The sequence below is a fragment of the Aulonocara sp. 'chitande type north' Nkhata Bay genome, linkage group LG10 (assembly GCF_057382095.1).
Source record: "Aulonocara sp. 'chitande type north' Nkhata Bay isolate Kocher_YH1m ecotype deep benthic linkage group LG10, A_spYH_male_GT1.1, whole genome shotgun sequence".
Taxonomy (NCBI): domain Eukaryota; kingdom Metazoa; phylum Chordata; class Actinopteri; order Cichliformes; family Cichlidae; genus Aulonocara; species Aulonocara sp. 'chitande type north' Nkhata Bay.
This window is the reverse complement of record NC_141353.1, coordinates 18153737-18178781: the sequence shown is the minus strand read 5'-3', so window position 1 is coordinate 18178781 and position 25045 is coordinate 18153737. Positions and strand designations below refer to the sequence as shown.

General features: G+C 40.5%; 3 protein-coding genes across 5 annotated transcripts; 1 reads left to right on the top strand and 2 right to left on the bottom strand.

Annotated features, from left to right (window-relative positions):
• Positions 1-49: 49 nt before the first annotated feature.
• thsd1 (thrombospondin, type I, domain containing 1) lies at positions 50-6423 on the bottom strand. Its single transcript, XM_086308788.1, has 8 exons — positions 5410-6423; positions 4560-4684; positions 3320-3714; positions 2632-3232; positions 2341-2502; positions 1814-2234; positions 1169-1709; positions 50-1051 (listed from the first exon to the last, which is right to left on the bottom strand). Exons 2-8 carry the CDS (start codon positions 4609-4611, stop codon positions 419-421), a joined length of 2805 nt encoding a protein of 934 aa, XP_086164914.1. The 5' UTR covers positions 4612-4684; positions 5410-6423; the 3' UTR covers positions 50-418.
• Positions 6424-7153: 730 nt separating this feature from the next.
• On the bottom strand, positions 7154-14504 carry vps36 (vacuolar protein sorting 36 homolog). 2 transcript variants are annotated; one of them, XM_086308786.1, is made up of 15 exons: positions 14401-14504; positions 14038-14228; positions 13764-13832; positions 13597-13667; positions 12364-12478; positions 12177-12266; positions 11506-11592; positions 10887-10919; positions 10633-10710; positions 10271-10405; positions 10060-10125; positions 9899-9963; positions 9425-9509; positions 7678-7754; positions 7154-7532 (listed from the first exon to the last, which is right to left on the bottom strand). In XM_086308786.1, the coding sequence occupies exons 2-15, from the start codon at positions 14131-14133 to the stop codon at positions 7451-7453; spliced, it is 1149 nt and encodes a 382-aa protein (XP_086164912.1). In that variant the 5' UTR covers positions 14134-14228; positions 14401-14504; the 3' UTR covers positions 7154-7450. The 2 variants fall into 2 exon arrangements, with proteins under 2 accessions (XP_086164912.1, XP_086164913.1); XM_086308787.1 differs by lacking the exon at positions 14401-14504 and having other exon boundaries at positions 14038-14235.
• proser1 (proline and serine rich 1) lies at positions 14405-24047 on the top strand. Of its 2 annotated transcripts, XM_086308783.1 has the most exons (12): positions 14405-15009; positions 15095-15160; positions 15519-15587; positions 16304-16398; positions 16540-16633; positions 16831-16941; positions 17437-17538; positions 17737-17815; positions 18075-18167; positions 19254-20559; positions 21400-21541; positions 21653-24047. In XM_086308783.1, exons 1-12 carry the CDS (start codon positions 14965-14967, stop codon positions 21776-21778), a joined length of 2328 nt encoding a protein of 775 aa, XP_086164909.1. In that variant the 5' UTR covers positions 14405-14964; the 3' UTR covers positions 21779-24047. The 2 variants fall into 2 exon arrangements, with proteins under 2 accessions (XP_086164909.1, XP_086164910.1); XM_086308784.1 differs by lacking the exon at positions 18075-18167 and having other exon boundaries at positions 21653-24046.
• Positions 24048-25045: the final 998 nt, after the last annotated feature.

Genomic DNA, 25045 nt, shown 5'->3' with positions numbered 1-25045 from the left:
CTGTAATTGCAGAAGACTTGGCAGCACTATAAAAGAAACACATACAGTTATGTGGAAATAAAACTAGAGCATTATCTGGGCCTAGGTATTGATTTTAAGAGTGCATTTAGAAAATGTGACAGGTTTATTGTACCAGCTGTTGAAGTACAGAGGAGAAATGTATTTCCAAAGTGTGTTAAAAATCTCAGCAATGGCATACAGTGAATTAAATAAAACTTTCAGTCAGTAATAATATTACAAAATATCAAAACAAACCTTAAAAAATTCCAAACTAAAGTCAAAAATAAGAACTTTAAAAGATAAACATATAGAGATAAATCTAACATTACAATACATAGGTGGGTACAGAGATGTAGGGTGAAGGGTAAAGAATAAATGTGATTTTCAGTGGCAGCTTTTCTCAGCTGTCGTTTGTGATCTACTCCTCCTCCCATACATATGACGAGGACAGATCTAGATCCAGCATCTTTTGTTCTGCCTCGCTCAGCTTGTAGGGAGAGCCATCACTGCTGGTGTACTCCTCAGTCACGGGCAGAGAGTGGCAGCGACCTTTCCTCTGGTCTGAAGATGAAGCAGTAAAGCTGGAGCTGCGCTTGCGCCCCTTGGCTGCAGAGTTGGACTGAGCCTCCTTTAATTTCCGGGCCAGGATGTTCCTCTGAATTGGTGAGGGGCCACGACGATTCCAGTTCTGTTCAGCCCGATCCAAACTCAACTGGTTCACTTCCTGAGAACTAACAAGTGCTGCGGCGGGACCCCCGATCCCTGAAACTTGGTCACTGTTTTTTCTCCTCTCTGCTGTGCTATTAAAGTCAGATTTACCCTGTGTCCCAGATGCTGAAATTGTGTTTGTGTTGGTTCCAGCATGTTTGATTTCATTAATGTGTGAAAGCACTGGTTTCTCTGTCCAGGGGTTCCTCTGGTCACTTTTCTGTAATCTGGATCTAGCCCACTCTGAAGCCCCATGCTCTGGAATTGGATAAGAGCGATATGGCTGTCTCTCCCACCCTCCTTTGCTCCAACAGCTTCCTTCGGGAAGAGTCCGAGATCCCACCTGGAAAGGACATAACGGTTAAACTTGACCATTCGTGGCACTAAAATGTTTTACAGCAATAATAAATAAACAAAATAAAAAATAAATTAAAATCATACTAAAGAGTATATAAGTTACCTGGGTCAGGCTTCTTTCTCTGAACTGTCTGGACTGTGAGAAGGACGGTAGCTGAGGTTTGGCATCATTAAAACTGGAAGTCCGTCGGAAATTTGGATTCTTATGATAAGAGTTTCCCGCTGCTGCATGTCCTTCTTCTCTGAAACCTGTTAGCCCACTCCTCTCTACCATCTCTACCCAGTCAGCAGTGCAGTCATGCCACTTGGAGCTGCTCCTACTTGCGTGAGCAGCAACAGGAGGACCTACGATCAGTTCCACTCTAGGACTCAGTCTGTCCGGTGTGGCCCTAAAAGTTTGTGGTGGTGGTTCAGAAAAGGGAGCTGCAATGTGAAAATTCTTGAGTTTAGAATCACCCTGTAGACCTAAAGGGGAGGCAGAATGAGCAAATCCAATCGGTGTAGGAATGGGAGAGATGGTGGGTGAAGCAGATGTGTCTACAACAGTGTCATGGACAGGGCTGGAAGAGACATGGTACAGCTGTGTAGCCTCCTTTAAGCCCTTCTTCTTCATCTCTTTCAACTGTTGTTGTGCCAATTTGTACCTAGGCAAAAAATAGTTTCCGGTTTATTGTGTGTGTGTTTTTTTTAATAGCTGTGACAAAAAGGGCGACATCTGGGATAGAATATTATAAATTTTAAAACATACCCAAATATTGGTGGAAACACCTTCTGGCCAGTGGGAGATAGTCTTTCTGGGTCCTGTGGGAGTGGTATCACCACGGTCTGTGAGAGAGGTTGACTTCCCAAGAAAGCCCCATCTTTTTGGGCTGCAGCCACACCCACGCCCCCTGAAGGGCTGTGAACATCAGACAGGCTGGGTCTTTGTAGGCTGTGCCCACAGATGGAAGCCTCATCTGAGAGCTTGCGCCCTCCAGGAGAATGCATGGAGCTTCTCCGGACAGAGCTGCACTGAGGGCTCTGGCAAAATTTTCTCCACACCGTCACCACAACAGTAGCCATAATCACAGCCAGACAAAGGGAGATACCAACTACCACAATCATGTTACCGCCCAAGGGTGCAACTCCAACCGGTGCAGGTGAGAGAGATGGAGAAGGAGCTGGTACCACTGGGACAAAAAGAAAAACAAAGTTTGGACACAAAACTGAAGAGAAAAAGCTTTAATCTAAGATACTGAAGTTTAGAAAGAGCAAGTTAAGGGTAAACAAACTCACCGACACAATCCTCTAATGAACACAGGGACTGCTCCTTGATCATGCCAGTGCACTGCATCCCTCGCACACCTGAGGGCAGTAAACACTCACGCACTCGTTCCCTCACCCCTTCTCCACAGCTCACGCTGCACACACTCCACGGCTGCCATGGCCCCCATGACTCTGCAGGATGCAAGGAAAGTGTTAAAACACGATAAAGCAGATTAGTAGTTTAAAACCTTTAACTCTGCATTGCTACATAAATTCCCTCCACTCCAATACACCAAAAACACACGGGCTAAACAATCTCACCTGCACTTTTGTAAGCCACCAGACACGTCTGTGCTGGACTGGGCGAGCGGCTGTAGTTGAAAACAAAGCGAAAGCAGTACTTATGCCTTCCCGGGTAAAACACGGAGCAGTTGAATTCAGTTTCATTCTCTCCCTGAGTCAGCCAGTTAAAGGCCAACGGGGGAGAAGTGGGCTCCTCTGCAGATGAAGCAGCATCACTATACAGTAATACTTTCCCATTGATGTGAGCACAGGGCGGGGTGATCAATTTAACAGTCATAGTGCCCTCACAGCCACTCTTGTAAGCATTGGCATTTTCCACTAGCAGCTTATAGGAGAAGATACGGGACAGGTAGAGCGGTCCAGAGCTCTTCACCTCCTGTGCTGTGTGAGGAGACTGTAGAGCAACTCTTATGAAATCTCTGTCTGTGAATGGGAAGGCACAAGACAGTTCAACACTCTGAGAACGGAGGGGTTTGATTGGGATTCGCGTGAGGGCTCGGACCTTGTTGATGCTCTTATGACCTATTTGGTTGTACTCCATGTAGCTGACTTCTAGTGAGAGAGCAGAATCAATGCCGCTGGAACAAGCCTGAAAGTGTTCATTAGTGGATATCCCAACCTGAAGAGAAACAACAGAAGAGAAGTATGATAATTATTTATGGTCATTGTTTTACAGCAGTATATACTGAAATGTTGTTTTTATTGCCTGAAAGGATCCAGAGTGGTTCCCAGCTCTCTCCACGGCAATATGAAAGGTTGGCCAATGGACTTGTAGTTCTGAACTCCACCACCAGGTAGTGCTCTCTATGCTACTGCCCTCTGTGCTATTAGTAGGGAAAACAGTGGAGATGCTGGTTTGTCTCAGCAGGAACCGGAAAGTTCCTGCGTACGGGAAGCAGGAGCAGTTGAACTCCACCCTGCCAGCCGGTTGATTGTTGTGGAGAGTCTTGGTCAGAACAGTGGTGTTGCTTTCCGTGTTGACGAGAGATAGGCTCCTTCTCCAGATGGTGCTGCTGTTGGATTTTATGCTGAAGTCCACAAATACACTGCTGTTGCTTAGGGCAGAATGCAAGGAGGGCCAGATATTGAGCCCTGCAAAAGCTGCAGAAAAGAAAACACACAAGTAGATGTGAGAAAGACAGAGAAAGGAAAAAGAAAATGTTACACATTGTTCTACAAGTGGTGAATACACCTTCTTAATATGTCCACAATGGGTAAAATTAAGTCTGGTTGTAGTTAACCATTAGTGCATTTATTTAAAAAAAAAATCCAGATTTTCCAAGCATGCAAGCAAAGTTTTACTGTACCTAAAGGTTGTTTCTAGTTCCATTTTGTTAGGTAAATTAATCAGAATGATAAGCTCAAGTGTGAGTTAATATTTGTGGCTGTTTAAAAAAATACTAGGAGTGTATGGGTCTGTTCATTTTTGTTGGTAATTTTACAAATTGTAGAAGGTTTTCTAGTAAAACTTGGCCTCAATTGTGAGTTTATAAAGCGTCAGTTTTGACAACACATTGTAACCATAATTTATAACAACGTGTCCTATGTGTAATTATAATACTTTTATAAACCTCTTATACATTTCCCTTATCCAACATCAGATATATTGCCCAAACAACCACAAAGTATAGTTTTTTGCTCAGAACGACAGAACAAGCTCAGTGGAGTCCACATTAACAGGTTCAAAAGCAGTAAAGTATAGATATCAAACAGACAAAGAGTTAAACATGTTTGAGTATATAAGCCAAGAATCAGGGTGCTATTAGTGGGGGGAAACGCACTAGTAGCATGTTATTTTAAGAGCTATTGTGCTCTGTATTGTGTAAATCCTGTTGTTGGGACCTCACATCCTCACAAAGGAAAGCGGGTGTCTGAAGAGGCCACGCATTAGCCTCGTTCAACAGTCAATTAAAATGCAGTAAGATGATAGATTTGTAGAAACTCACCATATCCAATGAGCACTAGCAGGAAGGACAGCAGTGAGACAGCCTGTGGCATTCCGATACCTGTGCCTCCTTCTTCTCCAACACCACATGATCGTCCTATTCCACCATCACAACGCTGTAAAAAGCTTTAAATGGGGAAATCATAGAACAATAAAACAAAAAAACCAAGAAGATAATCCACAGAGAAGTACTAGATAGCAGTTAAGTGTGTGTACAAGAAGCTGTGCGCTCTTCTGCATGTATGGAAAACAGGAAGGCTAGAGTATGAACAGTGAACATGACTTTTCTGAATTTACACTGGCGTCTTCCTCTTCCTTTCATCTTCACAATGGGTATGGGGAGCTGCCACCATCACACAAGAGAGGTTTCAAAAAAAAGAAGGGGAGGGGGCTTTGTTCATCACAAACATGTAGTAGGCTGAAGCCAAACACTTGTCTGAATTGATCTATATAACAAACAATGTATATATATATATTTTTTTTTTTTCAAAAACCGACTATTTCAGACTTTTGAAGTCAGAGCAGAATCAGAAAATTTACTACTAGTTATTATTTCCATCATAAAGTCAGCCAAACTTCCAAGCAAATACAAAGTTAAGGTGGAGCCTGGTGTTTGCTTGTTTTTAACCCCCTGCTCATACTGTGTAGCTCATTTGGGTGAATATTTTCAGGATATGACTGGTTTTTAATCCGCGAATAAACACAGCGCCCTTTGTATGCGCAATACCTTCTGATTAGTGAATCTAAACCTTGATTTTCAGTCTAGATTAGCATGCATGGTGCTTTACATAGTGACTCTAACCCTTTACTGTTTTGTGTAGTGCAGTCTGATTAAATCAAATTGTACTCACGTGTCTTGAAGACTCAGAAAAGTATGGTTCCTCGACGCTTTCCCCCGCACAGCACCCACAGTAACTGTCCCTCCATATGCTCGTTGCGAATTTCTTTTGCCAGATAAGCTGCTAATAAATTTCACTGACAGTCAGGGGGACAAGTATGACAGCCCCACGAGCGCTCCAGAGGCGCGCGCTGGGGTTCAGAGCGCGTGAAAGAGATCCGCTCAGTAAGGTCAACAAGAGGGCGTATTATGTTTGCGACAAACTCCCTTTTCCTCTCAGAAATTAGACACGCAGTTAAACGGTTTACGACTTAAGTCTTAAATATTATCTGCCTTGAAGCTTCCATTTAAGAAGATATTTAAAAAATAAAGAACGTTTTGCGTCCAAAACGACTCTCGCCCTTTTTATTCCTGCCTGAGATTAATAGCAGGTAAAATGAAGCAGTGAGAAGTGGAACTGGTTCTAACGTGCTTTAGCTCTGGGAAATTTCATGCTAGATGAAAAAAGGCACAAATGAAAGATACATTTCCTGCTCTGGCAGTTAAAGGATCGCATTGCATTAAGTCTATCATCCCAAAGATCGATATCAGTTTTAACAGGCGCCCGGATCATCAAAACATTTAAGATGGCAGTGCCGCAGGAAAAATATGTGAAATTCAACATAGGGATCTGTAGTTCAATACTTTATGTGACAGTGTGAGAAAAAAAATCTAACGTTTTAATCAGTATTGTATAGTAAACTATATATGTCGTTTTTCTATGATTAACCAATTAGAGTTAAAAATAAAATAAAATAAAATAAAATAAAAGCACACCAAATCATAAATTATGCAGAAAGCCGTAGTCAATCTCATTGTAAGAGCAACTGGACTCATGTCGTGCGGTAAAATGTTCACCTAACCTAAATATTGTGCATGCATCCCCAATTATGAGAATCAGACCTGCCTCGGCTCGGCTCGGCTCTCGAGACTTCCTGAACTAGTTGAATTCATCTATCAATAAGCGGGCCACATGGCAGGGTAATCTAATCAACTCTGCAGACCTTCATTCTTCCTCTGGCGAGAGTCCACACAGAACAGGAAACCTCTCTGGAGATGAAACGTTCATGTTCACAATGGGAACAATGAACTTTTCTATTCTGTTTGTTAAAATACTTTATGGTGACAACAGAAGCACCATTCTAACACTACTTGTTGCCATAGGCTCCTCATTCATATGTAGTTACTTGCTATATGGTAACTGTGGGTGAATATGATAAAGTATTGGTTTGAAAGATTTGTTGTGCCAGTTGATCACGTGCTTAACTTTCAGTTTTGCCTTCAAAACACACACTCTGGTATTTGTCTAGCACAACTTTCCTCTGAACTGGGACTGAGTATTACTCACATGCACTCTGTAAACTGGATTGACAGGAGACGCATTTTAGTCTGTCTTGTCTGGTCTTGAATTTACCCAAAGCTATTACACTCACAGGAGCGTTTGCTGGGAAAGGGACAGGAACTGATGTTGATGGACTAAATTAAATGACCAACAAAAGATGCAATGTGGAGCAGGTCATTTGGATTAATTGAAACCTGGGCATCTATGTCAGCAGGGAACGCTACAGTCCCTAACCACTTATTATATATTTTACTCTGGAAAATGTCATTAGCGATGGTATTTTTCATAACAGAATGCTTTGGTTGCATTGAATAGGTATACCCGACTTTTCCAGAATGAGTACATTGTGAATGAAAACAAAGTATAAAACATAAAGTGCCGTTTTCCAAAAAGCATTTATTACCAAACACACCCGATGGTCACTCTACCAACGAGAGTGGACCTGAAGCTTGAAACATTTTGAAAACAGTCCAGTATCGCTCGTAGTTCTAGATAAAAACATATCTATAGGTGGATTCACAGTGCTCTATTATAATCAGAACACCAAATGGATACATACATTGGATACATACAGCATGTATGAAAAGTACAGCACCTGTAGAGGTCAGCTGATATAGTTGTTTTTTTTTAAAGAAATCATCTGTTAATATATTCCACTTTAATTGTAAACAGGTTAAAATAGGTTTGGGTAGAATCTTAAACCCTCAACAGAGTCATCTCTACAAAGGTGGCCCATCTTCTCAGCCAGCAACAACCTGGACATGGGGAGTGAAGAAGGCAAATAAATTACAACATGACAAACTGCAGCAACAAAGAACTATAAAATATGAGACACAGACAAGTATTTCACACTTCTACACCATGACGATAAAGTAAAACTGACTGACATGACTAACTTACCGCTCTTTTGACAGAAGAACAGAGAGACCCAAGAGCTTTGCAAACTCCTCTGCAGTCAAGGAGCCTTTCTCTGACACCTGTCCATGACAGGAAGAGATACAGAATTGGTTATAAATGTATCGGTTTTCTCTTAACCTTCAGAAAACGTGTAGTTGAACGCTTGTTCACACTTGTTGGAGCAGTGTCTGTACTGCACAGATTGTTCTTGGTTAGAAGAAAGCAATTGCTACTTATTCACCTTTTTTTCTGTGTTGAAATAACTCTCTGTTGACCAAAATCAGCTTAGTTTAATGCAACCCATAAATCAGTATCATAGATTAGATTACCTAGTGAAGTCATTTAAAGGAGTAGTCAACTTAGCCATTTAGTATTTTCCTAGCAATAACAAGGTTAGACAACTTGCAGTAATTTCCCTGAAGTTGGTAGGGATATATATAGAATTATACATTTTTGTGCTATAACAAAGAGTTCATGTTAAAGGCTATGCTGTGCTGGGAGAAGATCATTTGCTGACATTAGTGGACTGAGTTTTTAAGCTTACTCTAGCCAGTGTTTTACACTAGCTTGCAGTGTGGCAATAAAGGGAGGAACTGAGTAGAGTCTAACCAATATCAGAGTTTTTAGACCAATACCAATACCGATATTTGATCATTTAAAAATCTGATATACTGTCCAGTTTTTTTAATTATTCTGTCAGACACTCAAAACATAAACAGATTTCCCTAACATTTGTTATCTGTAGTTATTAATTTACTTGTTTGCCCAATTCTGGGCCGATCAGCTGTTTGTTGTGTTTGTGGTTCCAAACATACATCGCAGAACGCTCTCCGGTGAACGAACTGTGCAAGCTCAACACTCATAACATGTTTGAATAGTGTGTCTTTTGTCTCGTCTTTAGTTAAAAATAAATAAATAAATCAATTATCAGCCATTATAAATGCTGACCCTGATAGATCAGCAAATAGCCAATATCACCAATATCGCCACAACAGCTCATCTGGCTCCATCTCAACCTCTCCTCTAATGCCCTTATACAGAACTACAGTTCTTATCTAGGCAGCCCATCATATGCTTTCTCTACAGCCACACACAGTCCTTCTGATTTTCTCTATAATTCTCCATCAGGACTACACAGAACAGTTAAGGGTTAGACCCACTATGTAAAGCACCATGCATGCTAATTTTTGCTTTCTGATTCACCAGCTGTCCTTCATCCATTCTCCCCTCCTTCTGATTTTCTACATTCATCAGCTCCTTCCATCTTAGCACACTCTCTTCGCTTTTTAGCACATTTTCCATCTCTATCCTTACTTACCCTAACCTGCTGCACATCCTTTCCAGCTTGGCCTCTCTGTCTAGCAAATATATACAAGTCCTTTTCCCCTTCCTTTGTGTCCGGCTTCACATAGAACCTACTATAAGTCTTTTCCTTTGCCACCTCTCTCATTGCCATATGCTCCCAATACGCCTGTCTACTTTCTTTATTTCCTTGATTATCCCAGTTTTTTCTTTGCTAACCTCTTCCTTTTCATGACAAAATCATGCCCCGAGTCCTTTAAAAAGATGCCAGCCAACATACTGTTTTGAGCAAATAAAAGGTTGTTACATGTAAATTGCTTTACATTCCTATTCACAGCACCTTTAAATTATTTAGTTCATTTTGATAAGTAGTGGAATGTGATGTTTAGTCACCCTAAAGCATGATAACGTCACAGACTGTATTATGATTGTAACAGTTAAAGCTTACATTGTCCAGTGCTGAAGCTATCATTTCCTCTTCACTGTGAGACTGCAGCTGGACCACCATCACTCCGCTATCAAACACACGCAACCTACACACAAGATGAGATATGAGAAAAAAGGGGTTACGTGTGCATGGAAGGAATAGAGACCAGTTTTAGGGTTTTAGGCTGTTTTATTAAATATTATAGACAGTTAAAATATGGCAACTAGCTTGTAGTGCTGGGATCAACTTTGTACGCAAACAGTAAAACAAGCCAGTTTTTTGTTTTTTTTTCTGAAACTGAGAAGTAACAGGAAATGACAGCTGCGGAGGCCTGGACAGCCCTTCAATCAACAGGAAGCCTGGCAGGAAGAGCCTGGCCTTTGTGAAGTGGGCACCAACCTAGCACTATAGTAACATAGCCTGTCTCTATTCAAATTAATTTAGTGCACACCTAATTTAAAACGGAATACAAAGACAAATGCAACACAAACTCACCTCAACGGGAGCTTCAATGACTCAAACATTTTACACGCATTCACCAAATCTTCTGGAGATAACAGCTGTGGAAAGAGGAAAAAAAATAACCAAAGATGTTTGTGTGTAGTGTGGAAGTACAATGTTGTGTTACAGTTATGTGTGCATTTTCGAAGAATTACCTCCATCCCTCTAGCACGATTGACGAGACAGTACACCTCTGTAAGAGCCATCATACCTCCACGTTCCTGTGAGAGTGGGGAGTGGGAGAAAGAACGTGAGAGAAAGAGGATCATGAAGAGAATAAAATAAAAGCAAGTAAGTAAATATAAAAGGTATCTCTTTTTTTCCTGTTTCACCCCCCACCCCCCAAAAAATAAAAATCACACCCACCTCCAGAGGGGCCTGCAGCATATCCCCCAGTTGCTTAGCCAGTTGCAGGTGATAATGTGTACCGGATCCATGTGTTTCTCTGGTAACAGGGTTAGCGATACCCATGCTCAAGAGGTATGCCTTAAACCGTATTGTCTATTGAATAAAACACAAGAATAAATAAAAAACAAGCTGCTAAAAAAGTTATTTTAGAGTCACAATTTTCTAAAACGCTAAGGTAACCGTATCATGCAATAAAACATGTGTTGTGTTAAATTTGTGCGATTTGTGTGATTCAATAAGATGTGAGGAGGATTACAGTACAGTGACTTGAAGGTACAGATATTATCCTTCATGTTTCATCACATCAGGAAACTCTTTACCTCATCTTCTGTTATGTCTCCCTGCTTGTCTTTGATCTTGTTGGCTATAGATCTGGAGAGCTCCACCATCTCTTTGGCCTGTTAGGAAGAGAATCATGAAGAAAATCCCACTAAGGAAATGAGTTTTACACAGCTCTGCTATTTATGATTATATAAATTTACACATTTGTCAGTGGATAACTTAAAGCTTCCCTAATTCTGTTATAACTCAGCAACTATAGAAACATGTAAACATGAAATGAGAGCTTCCTTACCTTCACCATCAGCTTACTGAGGTCCTCAAAGGCCTGAAAAGCAGAGACTGAATGAGTAATGGCTTTCAAAATTGTTGACAATTAAATAAACCACAAAACTTCCTGGCTGCAGATATAATTTAAATGTCATTCCACAGCAAACCCCCCACCCCTGTAGCTGGATATAAAACATACTTCCTAACTTTAAACCCCATTTTTGTAAAAGCTATACTTGCCATGTATTTGTATCTGTCATTTGGATTAAATTAGTATTTTTAAATACTGATATATCATATAATGTATTCAATAGAAGTTATATAAACAACTTTCCAGTTGCCTTCCAGAGTGTCACAGTGGCTGTGGTCATCTTGCTTTGCAATAACGTCCAATGTTGACAAGTTTTTACAGAAGAAAAAACTAATACAAAATGTAAAAAAAAAAAAAAAAGTCCAAATCCAAACCATATTTATTTTAAAATATATTTACAGTTAATTTAGTCAAAATGACTTTGGTTAAATACAAGACCTCAGCTAAGGGTTTCAAGGAGATGGCGATGGATTTTATCCATAACTCTGCATCAGAGAGAGTATACCATAATTCCAGTTCTGGCCCATTTCTCACTCTTTATTTTTCCCATTACCTCAGAAATGTTTTTGTCTGTTTCTTTCCTCTTCTCCTCGATCTTCCTCTCAATGCCAACAATCCCAACTGCACGTGTCTTTCCTGCCTACATGACCACAAAGGAAAAGAAAACACACATAATCAAGTTAAACACGGGCAACTTGTCTCAAAGGACAAGGAAGGACAAAAACAAACAAAAGAAATCCAGGAGGGAACTCTTTGTGGTTAGCAGTTGTTATAGTACATACGTTAATTTTACTGACCATTATCCTGTTCAACAAAAAATGAAGTAATGTACTTTTTGGAGACACATGACCTAATGCAAGTGGAATGACTTCTTGCACTAATTTCTGTGAAACATTAAATCTAATTTGATGCATATTGATACTTAAAAAAAAACGTTGGAAAAATCTAAATGTCAGGCAGTAATTCTTACTAATTGTTAAAAACTGAAAGGTACAAGAATTAAGTGCCTACGCTGCCATCATGTGGAACATATCTTACACTGACAGTGATTCCAAGCTTCATTTTATCATATACTGAACTGTTACGGTACATGGAAGTTGCGTTTATATGCTGGTGAGTGAAAACAATGTGCCACCTACACCTACAAATCCCCATAAACATAACAGAGCACAAAGGACAGATGGTTATCAGTGAGGAAACACGGTGTGCTCTTTTGTTTCTAACCTGAGATCCAGTTCCTGTGGGAATGGGCTGTGAAACTGGTGTATTCTCCCACCTTTTCTTGGTCATCTCTTCAGTGAGCCTCCTGTAAAACTGCAAGGAAAAACAACAAAACAGAGCCATGTCAGTTCCAAGTCATCAAAAAAAAAAAGCAGTACAAAAAGTGAAAATGAGGAAGTTGAATCACTACCTCAATCTGCCCATGTTCCTTAAAGGATAGCTTGATGTAAGAGTACTTGCTGTATTGGTATGGACCTGGCTCCTTGTTGGCAGGTACTGGATGCAGGTGGATCACTATTTTTGCACTTAAGAATAAGAAAAACCAGTAGTTAGGAGATACATATTTTCTTGTACTAAATTTAAGTTAGTGTATTTATATGTTCTCTGTGAAGGTTCTCCGTCATCCAGGTCATTGTAGTCTAAGGAGCTTGGAAAGAAAAGCTTCTGGTCTTCTTTAAGTTTCTTGAAGGGAGTCCCCATCAATTGCTCCTTACAGGATTTATTAGTTTACTCTCCCCATACTTTTTTATTCTGTAGCTGTTACCACATCTATTGATGTAAGAGTGATGCTTGCCTCTTTCAAAGTACAACTAGTGAGATCATCATGTTTTGATCTTTGTTTTCACTACATATTTAGTAGCAATGGAGCCTAGTTAGCTCTCCTATCTTGTCCCTTTTGTCTTACTTCTCTCTGTCCCTTTGAAGAAGTGAGGCTCCATAAATATTAAAGAGGTACATATTATTTCTAAGTTGCAGTGAATAGACAGAAAAATAAACTGTAGAAAACTAAACAGCAGAAAGAAGAAGAGAAATAACAATTTTAACATAAAGCAGTGACACACTCTGTAGCCTGATCAACCCTGGCATGGCCTCCTTGGATGAGGGTGTCTAGTGATAATAGCCGAAACGCCTGATGAATCCAAAAGTTTACTACTGACGATGTGTCCCAAATTTTAATATGATAAGATAGATCAGATCTCTAATTTCTAAACCAAACCAATGAAGAAAAAAAATGGCAGATTAGCTGGTGTAAAAGACCAAAAGTTGAGGCACACTAGATGTGTGCCGCTGGTAAAGTTTCTGGGCTGCCTTTACTAATAACAGCCATCCCTCAAGATTCTCTCCATTTAAAGCAATGCATTATCAGGGATTGTAACATCTAGTCCTTTTACTGAATCAGTAAGGGGCAACACAGATGCTATTTATAATAATTTGGCAGTTGTCTATCCTAAATAATTTAGACCTTTTGCTCTTTATCACACTATTTATGTACAAAATTGACATGATGCAAACAATAGACTATTGAATAAGTAAACATTAGGACTGATATTCACAATGATTTAAGTGCATTCCTGATAATTTTTAACTGTCTTTGTTGACCATTGCAGTGTGCTGAAAAAACAATGTATTCAGCAGTGTTTACCTCTTTCCTATTCCTGCAGCCTGCTCCTCAAAGAAGATGATCTGTGACAGGGGCATGGCGATGCAGCATTCCTGGAGACAGCAAAGGCAAAAGGAGCCATCATATCAGCAATAGGCACCAGCTGGCACACAAGGTGGGTAGTTAGGGTGTGTTTAATGCTCCCTTACATGATTTTTGATATCCCTCCAGATTAAACGATGGGTGCTCAGCAAGGTAACTCCGAGATCCAGCTTAGCCTGTACAATGACACGAAAGACTTGACGTTACTTACTTGCGCAGCTTTCCGAGCTACAAACACTCCCCACGGTACACATGCAACCACATAAAGCAACAACTCTTCATCAGCATCTGACATATATGGTTTTTGTAACAGTAATATGGTGTAAGTTTTAGCCACCGCGTTGTTGGACCAGGCTGTTAAATCACAAAGCAAAACGATACCTTATCATCACCGTCATACAGTCTGACACCTCGCTGCTGGATCACTAAAGTTTCGTTTATTTCTAGGAGCCCATTTGACCACGAAAACCGGTCCATTTTTAAGAAAAGCAAGAACAATTCAGGTCGCACTTCACTTCTTCTCCGGTAAGACTCATCCTATGTTTTCTTCCTGTATGCTGTTCAAAATTCGCCTGCGACAAAAACCAAAATAGATATTATAATATAAGCTAAAGTCAACTGAACTCACAAATATATTGTTTATACATTAACTCTCTTCATTGGTGATGTTACCCCAGTTAACTGTAGCTTTGATATTTTTTCTCTAACACTTTTGCTACACGCTGTATTTTTTAAACTAGCTACCTCTAAGGGGTCCTTTCAGTGTTGACGTTCACAGCGCCAGCTGTCAGGAGCTAGCAGGACTGCTATCTTCCCGGGTTAATTTGAGATTTTAAAATATATATTTTGACATTTTTTCACTCCTATTTAATAGATCATCAAAAAATGTAACGATGATTGAATGAAAACACCTGCAAATATTTGTTTCCGGGTGTCTAGTCGTTTCTCTAGTTGCGCTGTCCTCCGAGTCGAGTTAGCTGTAGCCCGCTAGCTTGTTGTTAGCTGCGGGCAAATCTGGTACAGACGGGTTCTGCTCTGCAGACTGCTCCTCTTCTTTGGAAGTCATTGTTGTATTGTATGTAACGATCATGCAATTTTTAAGTAGTATGCTGCGAATATTTATTGCTTTAAATTTCGACGAATTAATAGTATAAGTGAGTAACTTTGGTCATCAAAATAAAAGTCATCTGAATGAATTTGACATCATTTGACTTAATCTGCTGTATCATAATCAGTCTGTTTATTTAAGTTCAGCTTTTTGGTAGTATTCATTGTTAAAGAGTCTAGCGTTTGTTTAAGTCAACAAACATGGATAAGAAATCATTTGACATTGTATTGGATGAGATAAGAAAGGTAAGAAGCGGCTAATGTCAAAATATCTTATTTATTTTGGAATCGCTTAAGCTTCTAGCTTGCTCTCGTCATCCTGTTTCTGTAGTGCGTCTTGACCGATCAGCGCATCAGAGCCATTGAGCAGGTGCATGGCTATTTCTCCAGTAAACAGGTAAATGTTTTACAAGCTTCCTCCATATTTAATAGCCCCAGCTATCCTCATGTGATAAAAGATTAGATTAATTAAGATTAGATTAATCAATCACAAAGCAAAACGATACCTCGAATCATAGATTACTCACTGTATAACCCGTGTTGCATGATCGTTTGTTTACAGTTGTTACAAGATGAATTGCATGATTATTTATTAAAATAGAGGATGATTGCAAAGAACTCATATTTCAGGATAAAAACACACACACACACACACACACACACACACACATATATATATATATATATATATACACACATAAACACTTTTTTAATGCTTCTGCTTCTGCACTAATACTGTCCTGAAAAATCCACAGGTGATGGAAATATTGAAGTATTTCTCATGGGCTGAACCACAGATCAAAGCTGTTAAAGCTCTGCAGCATGTAAGTAAACCACTGATTTATTTTTATTTATTTGTTCGATTGGGGCCCCAGTTTTATTTTCTCTATTTATATTGTGTGAGATAATCAACTACAACGTTAAAGAAATTAAGACTACCTGCCTAATATTGTGTAGGTCAACCTTCCACCAGCAAAATGGCTCTGAACCTTAGGGACATGGACACGGGACCTCTGGGGGTTTCCTGTTGTGTACAGGGACAGCGGATTCGTTTGGTCCTGATGGTTTCGGGGTGGGGCCTCTGTGGATCAGGGTTGTTCCTACAAATCTTCCTGATGTTTGTTTGGGATCATGGAAGTTTGAAGGCCAGGTCAATGTCAGCAAATCTTTGTCATGCTCTTTGAGTTGTTCCTGAGCATTTGTTTTTTGGGGTTTAACGGTGCATTGTCCTACTGGGGGAGGCCCCTGTCGTTGGGGAGAGCCATTGCCATAGGGGGGTGTGCTTAGTCTACAGCAACGTGGGTGGTATGTGTCAAAGTAATATTTACATAAATAGCTGGTCACAGAATTGAACTGTAGCAATAGTCAAACTATGGTATTTTTATACACTTTCATAATTGTTTGTAATCTGTATCACAGATGTATCTGTGATTAATATAAACAAGTGCAGCAAATACTATGAACTTAGAAAATGTGTTTGTTTAAGTGAAGTTGAAACCTCTTTGTTCCTCAAATATGCTTTCTAATCTGTTGCCTTTAGAAAATGGTTGCAATCCCCACAACAGAAGTCGCAAATATCTTGAACTGCTTCACGTTCTCAAAAGACAGACTGATTGTCTTGGAACTGATAGCCTTGTGAGTACATTTTACAAATGTGTCCAGTAGGTTAAACAACTCATTTTAAACACTGTAACTCAGATGTTGCGTTTAAATCTTAGTGATTTGTACAATTGTTGACTAACTGTTATCCCTTTAAATATTACTCTTCCCATTCAGAAACATTTCAGATGCTCAGAATTATCGGCCAGTGGAGGATCTCTTTCGTATACACTTGTCTGAGAAGAAGCGTGCCCGCAGGATCCTGGAACAGGCAAGTTTAACTTTTAAAAAAATCAGGAGATGATAAACTGTTGTCTGTTGTTTAGGAAGAAGTAATTAATGTAATAAAAAACTAAGATAAACTTTTAAACTAAGAGTGCTATTGTGTTATTTTCCATTAGTTTGCATATTTTAATGTACACACACACACATACAACCTTTAAAATAATAATATTTCTCTCTTATTAGGTCTGTAAGGTTGGCTGCAAGGCTCCCATAGCAATGATCTCCTCCTGTGGAATAATACCAGGAAATCCATATCCTAAAGGCAAACCCAGCTTGGTCACTGGGTCATTTCCTGTAAGTATGAGGTTTGTTGAAGGATACCCAAGTTCTGAACTAACAGACTTTACATACAACTAACATTGCATTACATTACATTGGAAATAAAAATTGATTTTTTTGATTTAAATTGTAAACAACAAAATGGTGCTCAAAGGAGCTTGCAAAGAAAAGTGTCTGGAATTCTTTAAGTTGCTAGAATCACATGAGCCAATTAGAGGATCATCAAGGGGTCCTTTTGTCCCTCTTTGGGAGGATACTCCCACTGGGTTTAAATCTGGGACTCCCCACCATTTGACCTTAGAACTGAAGAAGCTTCTCGGATGAGAGGTGAAACGTCTTCTAGCAACTTAAAGAAGTCCAGACGCTTTTCTTTGCAAGCTCCTTTGACTACGATGACCTGGATGACTGAGAACCTTCACAGACAACAAAATGGTGCATTTCTGGATGTCCTTATCTGTTTTAAATGGGCCTAGTCATTTGAAATAATATAATTTTGTTTTATGGTAACAGGGAAACCCACCAGTAAAAAAGGAAGGCGAGAAGAAAGAAGACACCTCTAACAATATGGAGGGGAAAGGAATTGCTTCCCGAATTATAGGACCATTCAAACCTGTAAGCATGAACGTCAAACACAGACTATAATGATGGTATAAAAAAATAATTTGCTTCACTTGTTAACCATTGATCATACAAAGGATGTTTTTTCTTATTTTCCTTGATTCTTCCTCACATTCTGACTTTATGTATTCCAGTTATACAGAACTTGCTGATCACCTAAGTGTTTTATATCTTTGTGATCCTTTTTTCAAGTTCCCCTCAACATACAATCCTCATCGACCTGTTCCTTACCCAATACCACCGTGCCGACCCCACGCCACCATTGCACCAAGTAAGAAACACCACAGAAGCAACACACTCCCACCTCTGGTTTCCTTTGCATTTCCCTATATAACCTATCAGTTATTGAAAAGGTGGATACCAAGCTCCGAGACAATTCAATTAATACTGATGCCTAAAGAGGTGCACTTAACCATGTTTTCTTATTGCCATCTGGGATTGGTTTGGGTGCAGTAAGTAGTGGGGTGTGTGATTCTTTTATGTGTATGAATGTGTGGTGGACACGCTTAATATTTACAACTGCTGCTTAGGTGCATACAACAACGCAGGCCTTGTTTCTATGGGAGGGGTTATAACAGCCAACGTACCCCCACCCCCCTACAACTCCACCCACAAAGTAGCAGGTATGATCCAATGACAGCAACCATGTACGTGTGAGTGTGAGAGCAAATAGACACTCGTTGAAGCTTGCTGCCTAACACACTGGCATGCTGCTTACTTGTGCTTCTCCAGTTTAATGGCTTTATCAGGTAAAGATGTCTTTCCCACTTCTCTTGGGAACACTGAGTGACCAGAAATAAAGTCCACTGTGATTTTAATTTAAATCGTCCATTTAGATTAGTCGGAGAACATTTTATTGTCGTTTTTCCCATCCACTTCCAGTATTACAGTATTTCGGATACATTTAACTTGATAATTCTTCTTGTAATAAATGTGGAGGACTAAACTGAAAAAGTACCAAATTACCTTTCAGTGCAAGTGATGCAGTAGCACAGTACAACACTACAAAGCACCCAGCACATGTACCAGACAAATGAGAAGTAGTTTCAGTAAAAACAAATCAGTGATTTTTCTACTGTTTTTTTTTTTTTTTTTTCTCTTGTAGATATTTTGGTTTTCTGGTCAGTCAGTGTAGATGTATGTTTTTGATCACTTGTGGGGTTGGGATTTGGGTTGACTAGCCTGGGAATAACTTCAAACTAATGTCACTCGTTTTCTTTCTGGATTCATGCTTTGTGCTGGCATTTAACACGCATCGCTTGGGATGACTTGTTTTCCAAATGCAGCGTCTTATCACTTTTCACAATTGAAATACATCTTTTGAAGGCCTTTGGGGAGATTTGTGATCTTAAATGCAAAGATTTATTGTAGCCAGAATGTTCAGATAAAAACAATTTTAGCATGTCCCAGTGTGTTATGTAAACCTTTCCCCAAAGGTAAAAAGAAGACATATTTTGATCTTGAAAATTGTTTTAAATTTCAATTTAATGAGCTGCATGTATGAATGCTCTATATGCAAGTTTATTGGCTCTTTGCTGGGCGTTCCTGCCTACATCCTGGAGTAAAACATGTTTGTAAACAGTATTACTAAAAAAAACCATTTAAAAAATAAATAAAATGCAACATTTTTTCGATTTAAGTCCATGCATGTCAGATAATAGTAGTCATTAGTTCGCACATTTAGCTAACTATAATCTCCTTCTTTACAGGTTACAATAAACCAGGCAATCCACAGAACACCACACCTGGAATTAACAGCGGGCCCCTCCTCATTCCTCATGGGTCCACACCAGTCCCAAACCAGGCCTCTCCTGCTCCTCCCACTACCCCCATCACGCCAGTTTTCCCAGGAATGGTGCCCTCTCACAACCTCAACGCCCCCTCTCCCTCACCTGCTCCATCCCCATCTGTAATCAAAGCAGGACCACAGACTCCCACTGGTCATGCTACACCTACACCCTCATCTGTCATTAAAGCGCACACCCCATCAGGCACACCTTGTGGAACTCCTGTCCCTGGCAGTGGGGGCTTCTCCCCTTTCCACGCAATTTCCCGACCAGGCACCCCTGCTACTTCACGCAGTGCCCCAGAGTCCCTGTCTCAGACGAACTCCAGTCAGCAGAAGGTTTATTCTCAGTCCACAGAACACCAGTCAGGATCACCCTTCCCTGGCATACACCCACAAGCAGGTAACTCTTCTGGGTCAGTGATCCGAAGTTACACCCCATCTGGACCGCAGTCTCTTCCCCCTGGACGCTCCACGCCAGTAATTCCGAGCTGTTCCACCCCAGGTCCCAGTCCTAAACCTTCCCCTGCTCATTCTGCACAGGCTCAGGCAGTTGTGGCTGGAGCCTTGAACAGACACAGTGCGGGTAGTAGCAGTGGCAGTAATAGCCCTGTACCCTCTGCCTTCAAGGGTACCTCTCGCTCTGGCACACCAAGCTCTGCACAGGCTGCTCTAGCACGTCCCTACGGCCTCTCACACCCTTCAGGTTCTCCTCAAGTCTCTCTCCCTAGTCCTGTTGGTCTCACTGGCCTACAAGCGCTGTCTTCCAGCAATGCACCCTCTCATTACCCGGGCCTGTCACCTTTTCCCTCCCTTTCTTCATCTCTGCCTCCTTCAACTGTCCCCTCATCCATGCCAACAATGTCCCCAACTACCAAGATTTCTAACCACCCACCAACAACCATCTACTCTGGCTTGGCTCCAAATGCTCCTCCGAGTGCAGCCTCTCCTTTTGGTCTAGGCCTCACCTCTGCTCCCTCTATATTCCCAGGCCTTCCACCTGGGGCTAGCCCAACTGCCTTCCCTGGACTTGGTGTGGCAGGGGGGCATGGTGCTGGGAGCCCTGTTTTAACTTCATTCATTGGACTACCAGGGGCCACTCCATCTACAGTGGCATCAGTGGCACCACTGCAGGCGGCGGCGGCAGCAGCAGCAGCAGTCGGCGTTCCATCATCTTCACCAGTTTTACCAGGCTTTGCGTCTGCCTTCAGCTCCAATTTCCAGCCTGGGTATGTGTCCTCTTTACTAGCCAGTATACAGAAACTGGGCTGTGTGTGCCATAATCTGCTCTATGTGTGACAATACAGCATTGACTTCCTGATATTAAACTGAGTTTGAACGCCAAACGCTTACCTGTTATAGTATTCATGTATTGTAGTAATGAAAGGGAAAAGTAGACTGCATTAAGAATTTGGACACGATGACACCATGTGACACAGATTTCCAGTAGCTTATAAAATAGCTGGAAAAAAGGGCATCGTAAATCATAACTACTTTCCACTTTGTTATTGTCTGATAACCGAACAGTTCATTTAGATAGTGCAAGGAGCACATGGAGTGCAAGCATTAGACTTTTTTTTGTGATGTCTCAAATAGTCCTTCAGCAGCATTGCTCAACTGTTTACTCCGTCATATGTAGTGTGATATGTTTTCCTTGAACAAGTAATGCAAGCAGAAGGTTTCCTTTTGTTGAACTCGAAAGGGACAAACTGTCTTGTAGGAGGAATTAAATGAGCCACCACATTATTTAGTAACAACAAGTATAATAATATGCACATACATGACAAGTGTCATATCATAAGCTGCCTTTATGTTGCTAGTATAATTCTTACATTCTTATGAAAAGTAGTCTTAGAATTGGCTGGATACTAACACCATGCACACAGACTTAAAGGAGAGTCTTCGCTGGTTGCATGGCAACGGCTCAGCTGTACAGCAGTACATGGACTTTTTGTCAGCTGTTTTTAAATGTCAGCTCGTGTACACATTAAAAAAAGGACAGATAACATGCAGGTGGTGTTATTGTTTATTATGTGCCATTTTTAAGACCATGCATGCGCATATTCCAGGTTGAGCGGTGGACTCCAGCCTCCAGGCAGTAGCGGGTTTCCTGGCTTACTGTCGTTCCAAGTGCCAGGCTTCTCTCCCTCTGCCTCCCCCGCTGCACTCAGTGGCCTCCACAACCCAGCTGTGCAGTCTGCCCTGCTGCAGGTAAATGCGCACAAAACCACACACACACAAATGTTCTGACCAAGTTTTAAAAAAACAAAAAGAACTGAATATTATGTTGTTGTAAACACTGATTTTCTTATCTTGTTCCAGCCTCATCCCCCTTCTGCTTTGGAGAACTTCACTACTCAACCTAACAGCTTCACCAACTACCCTGCAGGCCCAGGACACACGTTCCCTATCCAATCGGGGCTGCACCAACCGTTGGGCTGGCCGTGAAACCTACAATAGTTGTGAAACATTGAGTAAAAAAGTAACATTGACTCCTGCCACACCTCTTAGCAGGTGATACAATTTCTATTTGTCCTTGAACCCCAGATGAGCACATGACAGTTAATCACTGTGTATGTTGGAACAGGAGTGAAATGGGTCAAATAGTCTGTGGGGGAAAAGGCATAATTGTAATATCATTCATAGTGAAGCGTTGTAAATATTAATTGTGAAAGTTGTTAGTTTGACAGGTAGACTGTGAGTGATTTCATTATTAGCCTGACTTGCCTGTTTTTAATCAAACTTAGAACATTTATAAATGAATAATGAATTATAGAGTATTAGAAAAGTCCACATAACATTATGTAATAAATTGACCTCAGTCCTGAGCCACAGTAGTATCTCATTTCCAATTACAGAGCAAATGAAATGCTAATGAAATAGATTGACAGGCATAAGATATAGTATTGTAACATGATTTTTTTTTTTGATGATGTCCCCGTTATGCTAATTTCTAATCTAAAAATTTACAGCACAGTGGTCTTCTTTAACATGTGAAAATGTTAAGTTTGTCTCAGTTTTTTTTTTCTTCTAAAAACATCAGGTTTTTAGCAGTACACTTTGGGCTGTTTTAAATTGGTAACGAGGGGGTGCTTCACCAATTCTTGTTTGTTCAGTTATGTAACACAAAAATAGGTAAATGAGAACAGTTTTATTTACAGTTAAGCTGCATTAAATTAAAGTTACTGTGAGCACAGCGTGTAGAAAAGGGGCAGACAGATCCGATTCTGTAATTTTAGCGATGGAAACAACTTCTTTTTTTTCTGCTGATGCTGGGACATTGCCACCACCTCAGTTGCTGGGAGTGCACGGAGATTCTTGATGCTCTTGTAGCTGAAGTGCAGATCATTGTAAGGACTCTGTCTACATCTCAGTTTCAAATTGAGTGTTTCCAGCACTTCTAAACTTCATTTGGAGAAGGCTTTCGTAAAGAATAAATAGGAAAAACCTCACAAAGCATAGCAGGGGCACATACTAAAGTATGCAAACTACAAATGAATGTGCTGTGTCAGGGGTTAGTTTGTAGTACATACAAAAACTTGCATTTGGCAGCTCTACACAAGTGTGTTTTTTGTTTGGTTTTTTTTTTCATTCTTTTCTTTTCAGTGAACATATTTGTGACTGCAATTTTCTGTGATTCTCATGTTTACAAAGTTTATTTCTCATATGTGACACTGCTGTGACTGCTACTACAACATTTATCCAGAATAAGGGTATGCAGGCATTTTTTTTTTGACATTGTCACTTTTTTTTTATTATATTCTGTAGTTTAACAGATTGAAAGCTGTACTTTTGCCCCTCTTTGCTCCTTAGTAGTTTTCTATTCTACTGGGATTATCTCAATGACAATGACCTTTGTCTTGAGTAATAGATGTTTTGTATGCTACACAGTTTTTATTTTATTTTTTGCCCTTTTTAAAAAAATGTTTCCAGTGAACTGCTGGTTACTGTATCTGTAGTCTATGTGATGCCATTACTGTCGACATCTCTTGAATAAAAATACTGGAGCTGGACAAAATAATGGAAACAAAGTTTATTTTAACCATAAAGCTACACGTATACATCAACTCAATTTTGAAGATTCACTTAACTACAAATCCTAAATGACTGCATCTATTTAATATCCACTTTGGTTCCTAACCTTGATTTGAATGGTTTTACAACCTGCGTACGTTCCACTTACCCCACCATATGCAAAGCTTATCACAAGCGTCGCTATTGCTCAACACACAAAGTCATGTGTCAATTAGTCATGGAAAAAATTTTTCCATTTGAGTTCTTTGATCAGAATATGTTTGCTAATTATATATATAAAAAAAACTTTTTGTGATTTTTGTTTTGTACAGTTTAGCTTTTTTGTAAAACTATTAAACACTTTTTCAGTCAGTGCAATTAGGATTATTCATCTAAACCTGTATACATGTATTTAATTTTCTAGGGAATTACAGAAGTAAAAAGGGTTATTGCTCCAATGGATCCTCAGCAGTAAAGCTGGCTGGCTGATTTTCCCCTACATAGTAAAAGTACAGCATAAGTAAATTGAATTACATTTTACATCGTACGTACACTGTACTGTTCAGGTCGTGGGCAATGTTATGGAGTGACATTTTTGTGTGTAACGTGAAGTGTACTTTGCAACATTTCACAAAATCTGTTTTCAACATCAGGCTTTAACTGGTTCCTCATTCTAGTAGTAAGGGAAACAAAGGAATGCATTTCTATTTGACAGAAGCATGGTGGGGAAATTATTAAAATGTAATTATAGTTTAATTATATTATTTCCAGCTTACATCTTACTATAAATTACATTTTAATCGTGAACACAAATTGTATCTTATTTGATTTAAATGATTTGTTTCTTTGCTATCTATCCGTCTATCTTAAAATGAAATAAAACCCGAAGATCTTTAGTGTTAAACTTAAAGCATTGCACAGACACTGTGCAAACGAGCTGGCCCCAGTGTTTTCTGGCATCTTCAACTCCTCACTGCAGGCATGTCATGTGCCTGCCTGCTTCAAGTCCTCTACCATAATCCCTGTCCCCAAGAAACCTAGGATCACTGGACTAAATGACTACAGACCCGTGGCTCTGACATCTGTGGTCATGAAGTCATTTGAGCGCCTAGTTCTCTCCCATCTCAAGACCCTCACGGCCCCCCTCCTGGACCCCCTGCAGTTTGCATATAGAGCCAACAGGTCTGTAGACGACGCCATCAACATGGCCCTACACTTCATCCTGCAGCATCTGGACTCCCCAGGAACCTACGCCAGGATCCTGTTTGTGGACTTCAGCTCTGCTTTCAACACCATCCTTCCAGACCATCTCCGAGGCAAGCTTTCCCAGATGAATGTGCCTGATCCCATCTGCCGGTGGATCACTGACTTCCTGACGGACAGGAAGCAGCACGTGAGGCTGGGAAAGAATGTCTCGGACTCCCGGACCATCAGCACCGGCTCCCCTCAGGGCTGTGTTCTTTCTCCTCTGCTCTTCTCCCTGTACACCAACTGCTGCACCTCCACCCACCAGTCTGTCAAGCTAATCAAGTTCGCAGATGACACCACCGTCATTGGGCTCATCTCGGACGGGGACGAGTCTGCCTACAGGAGGGAGGTTGAACGTCTGGTGTCTTGGTGCAGCCACAACAACCTGGTGCTGAATGCCCAGAAGACAGTGGAGATTATTGTGGACTTCAGGAAGCACACAGCCCCACTCCC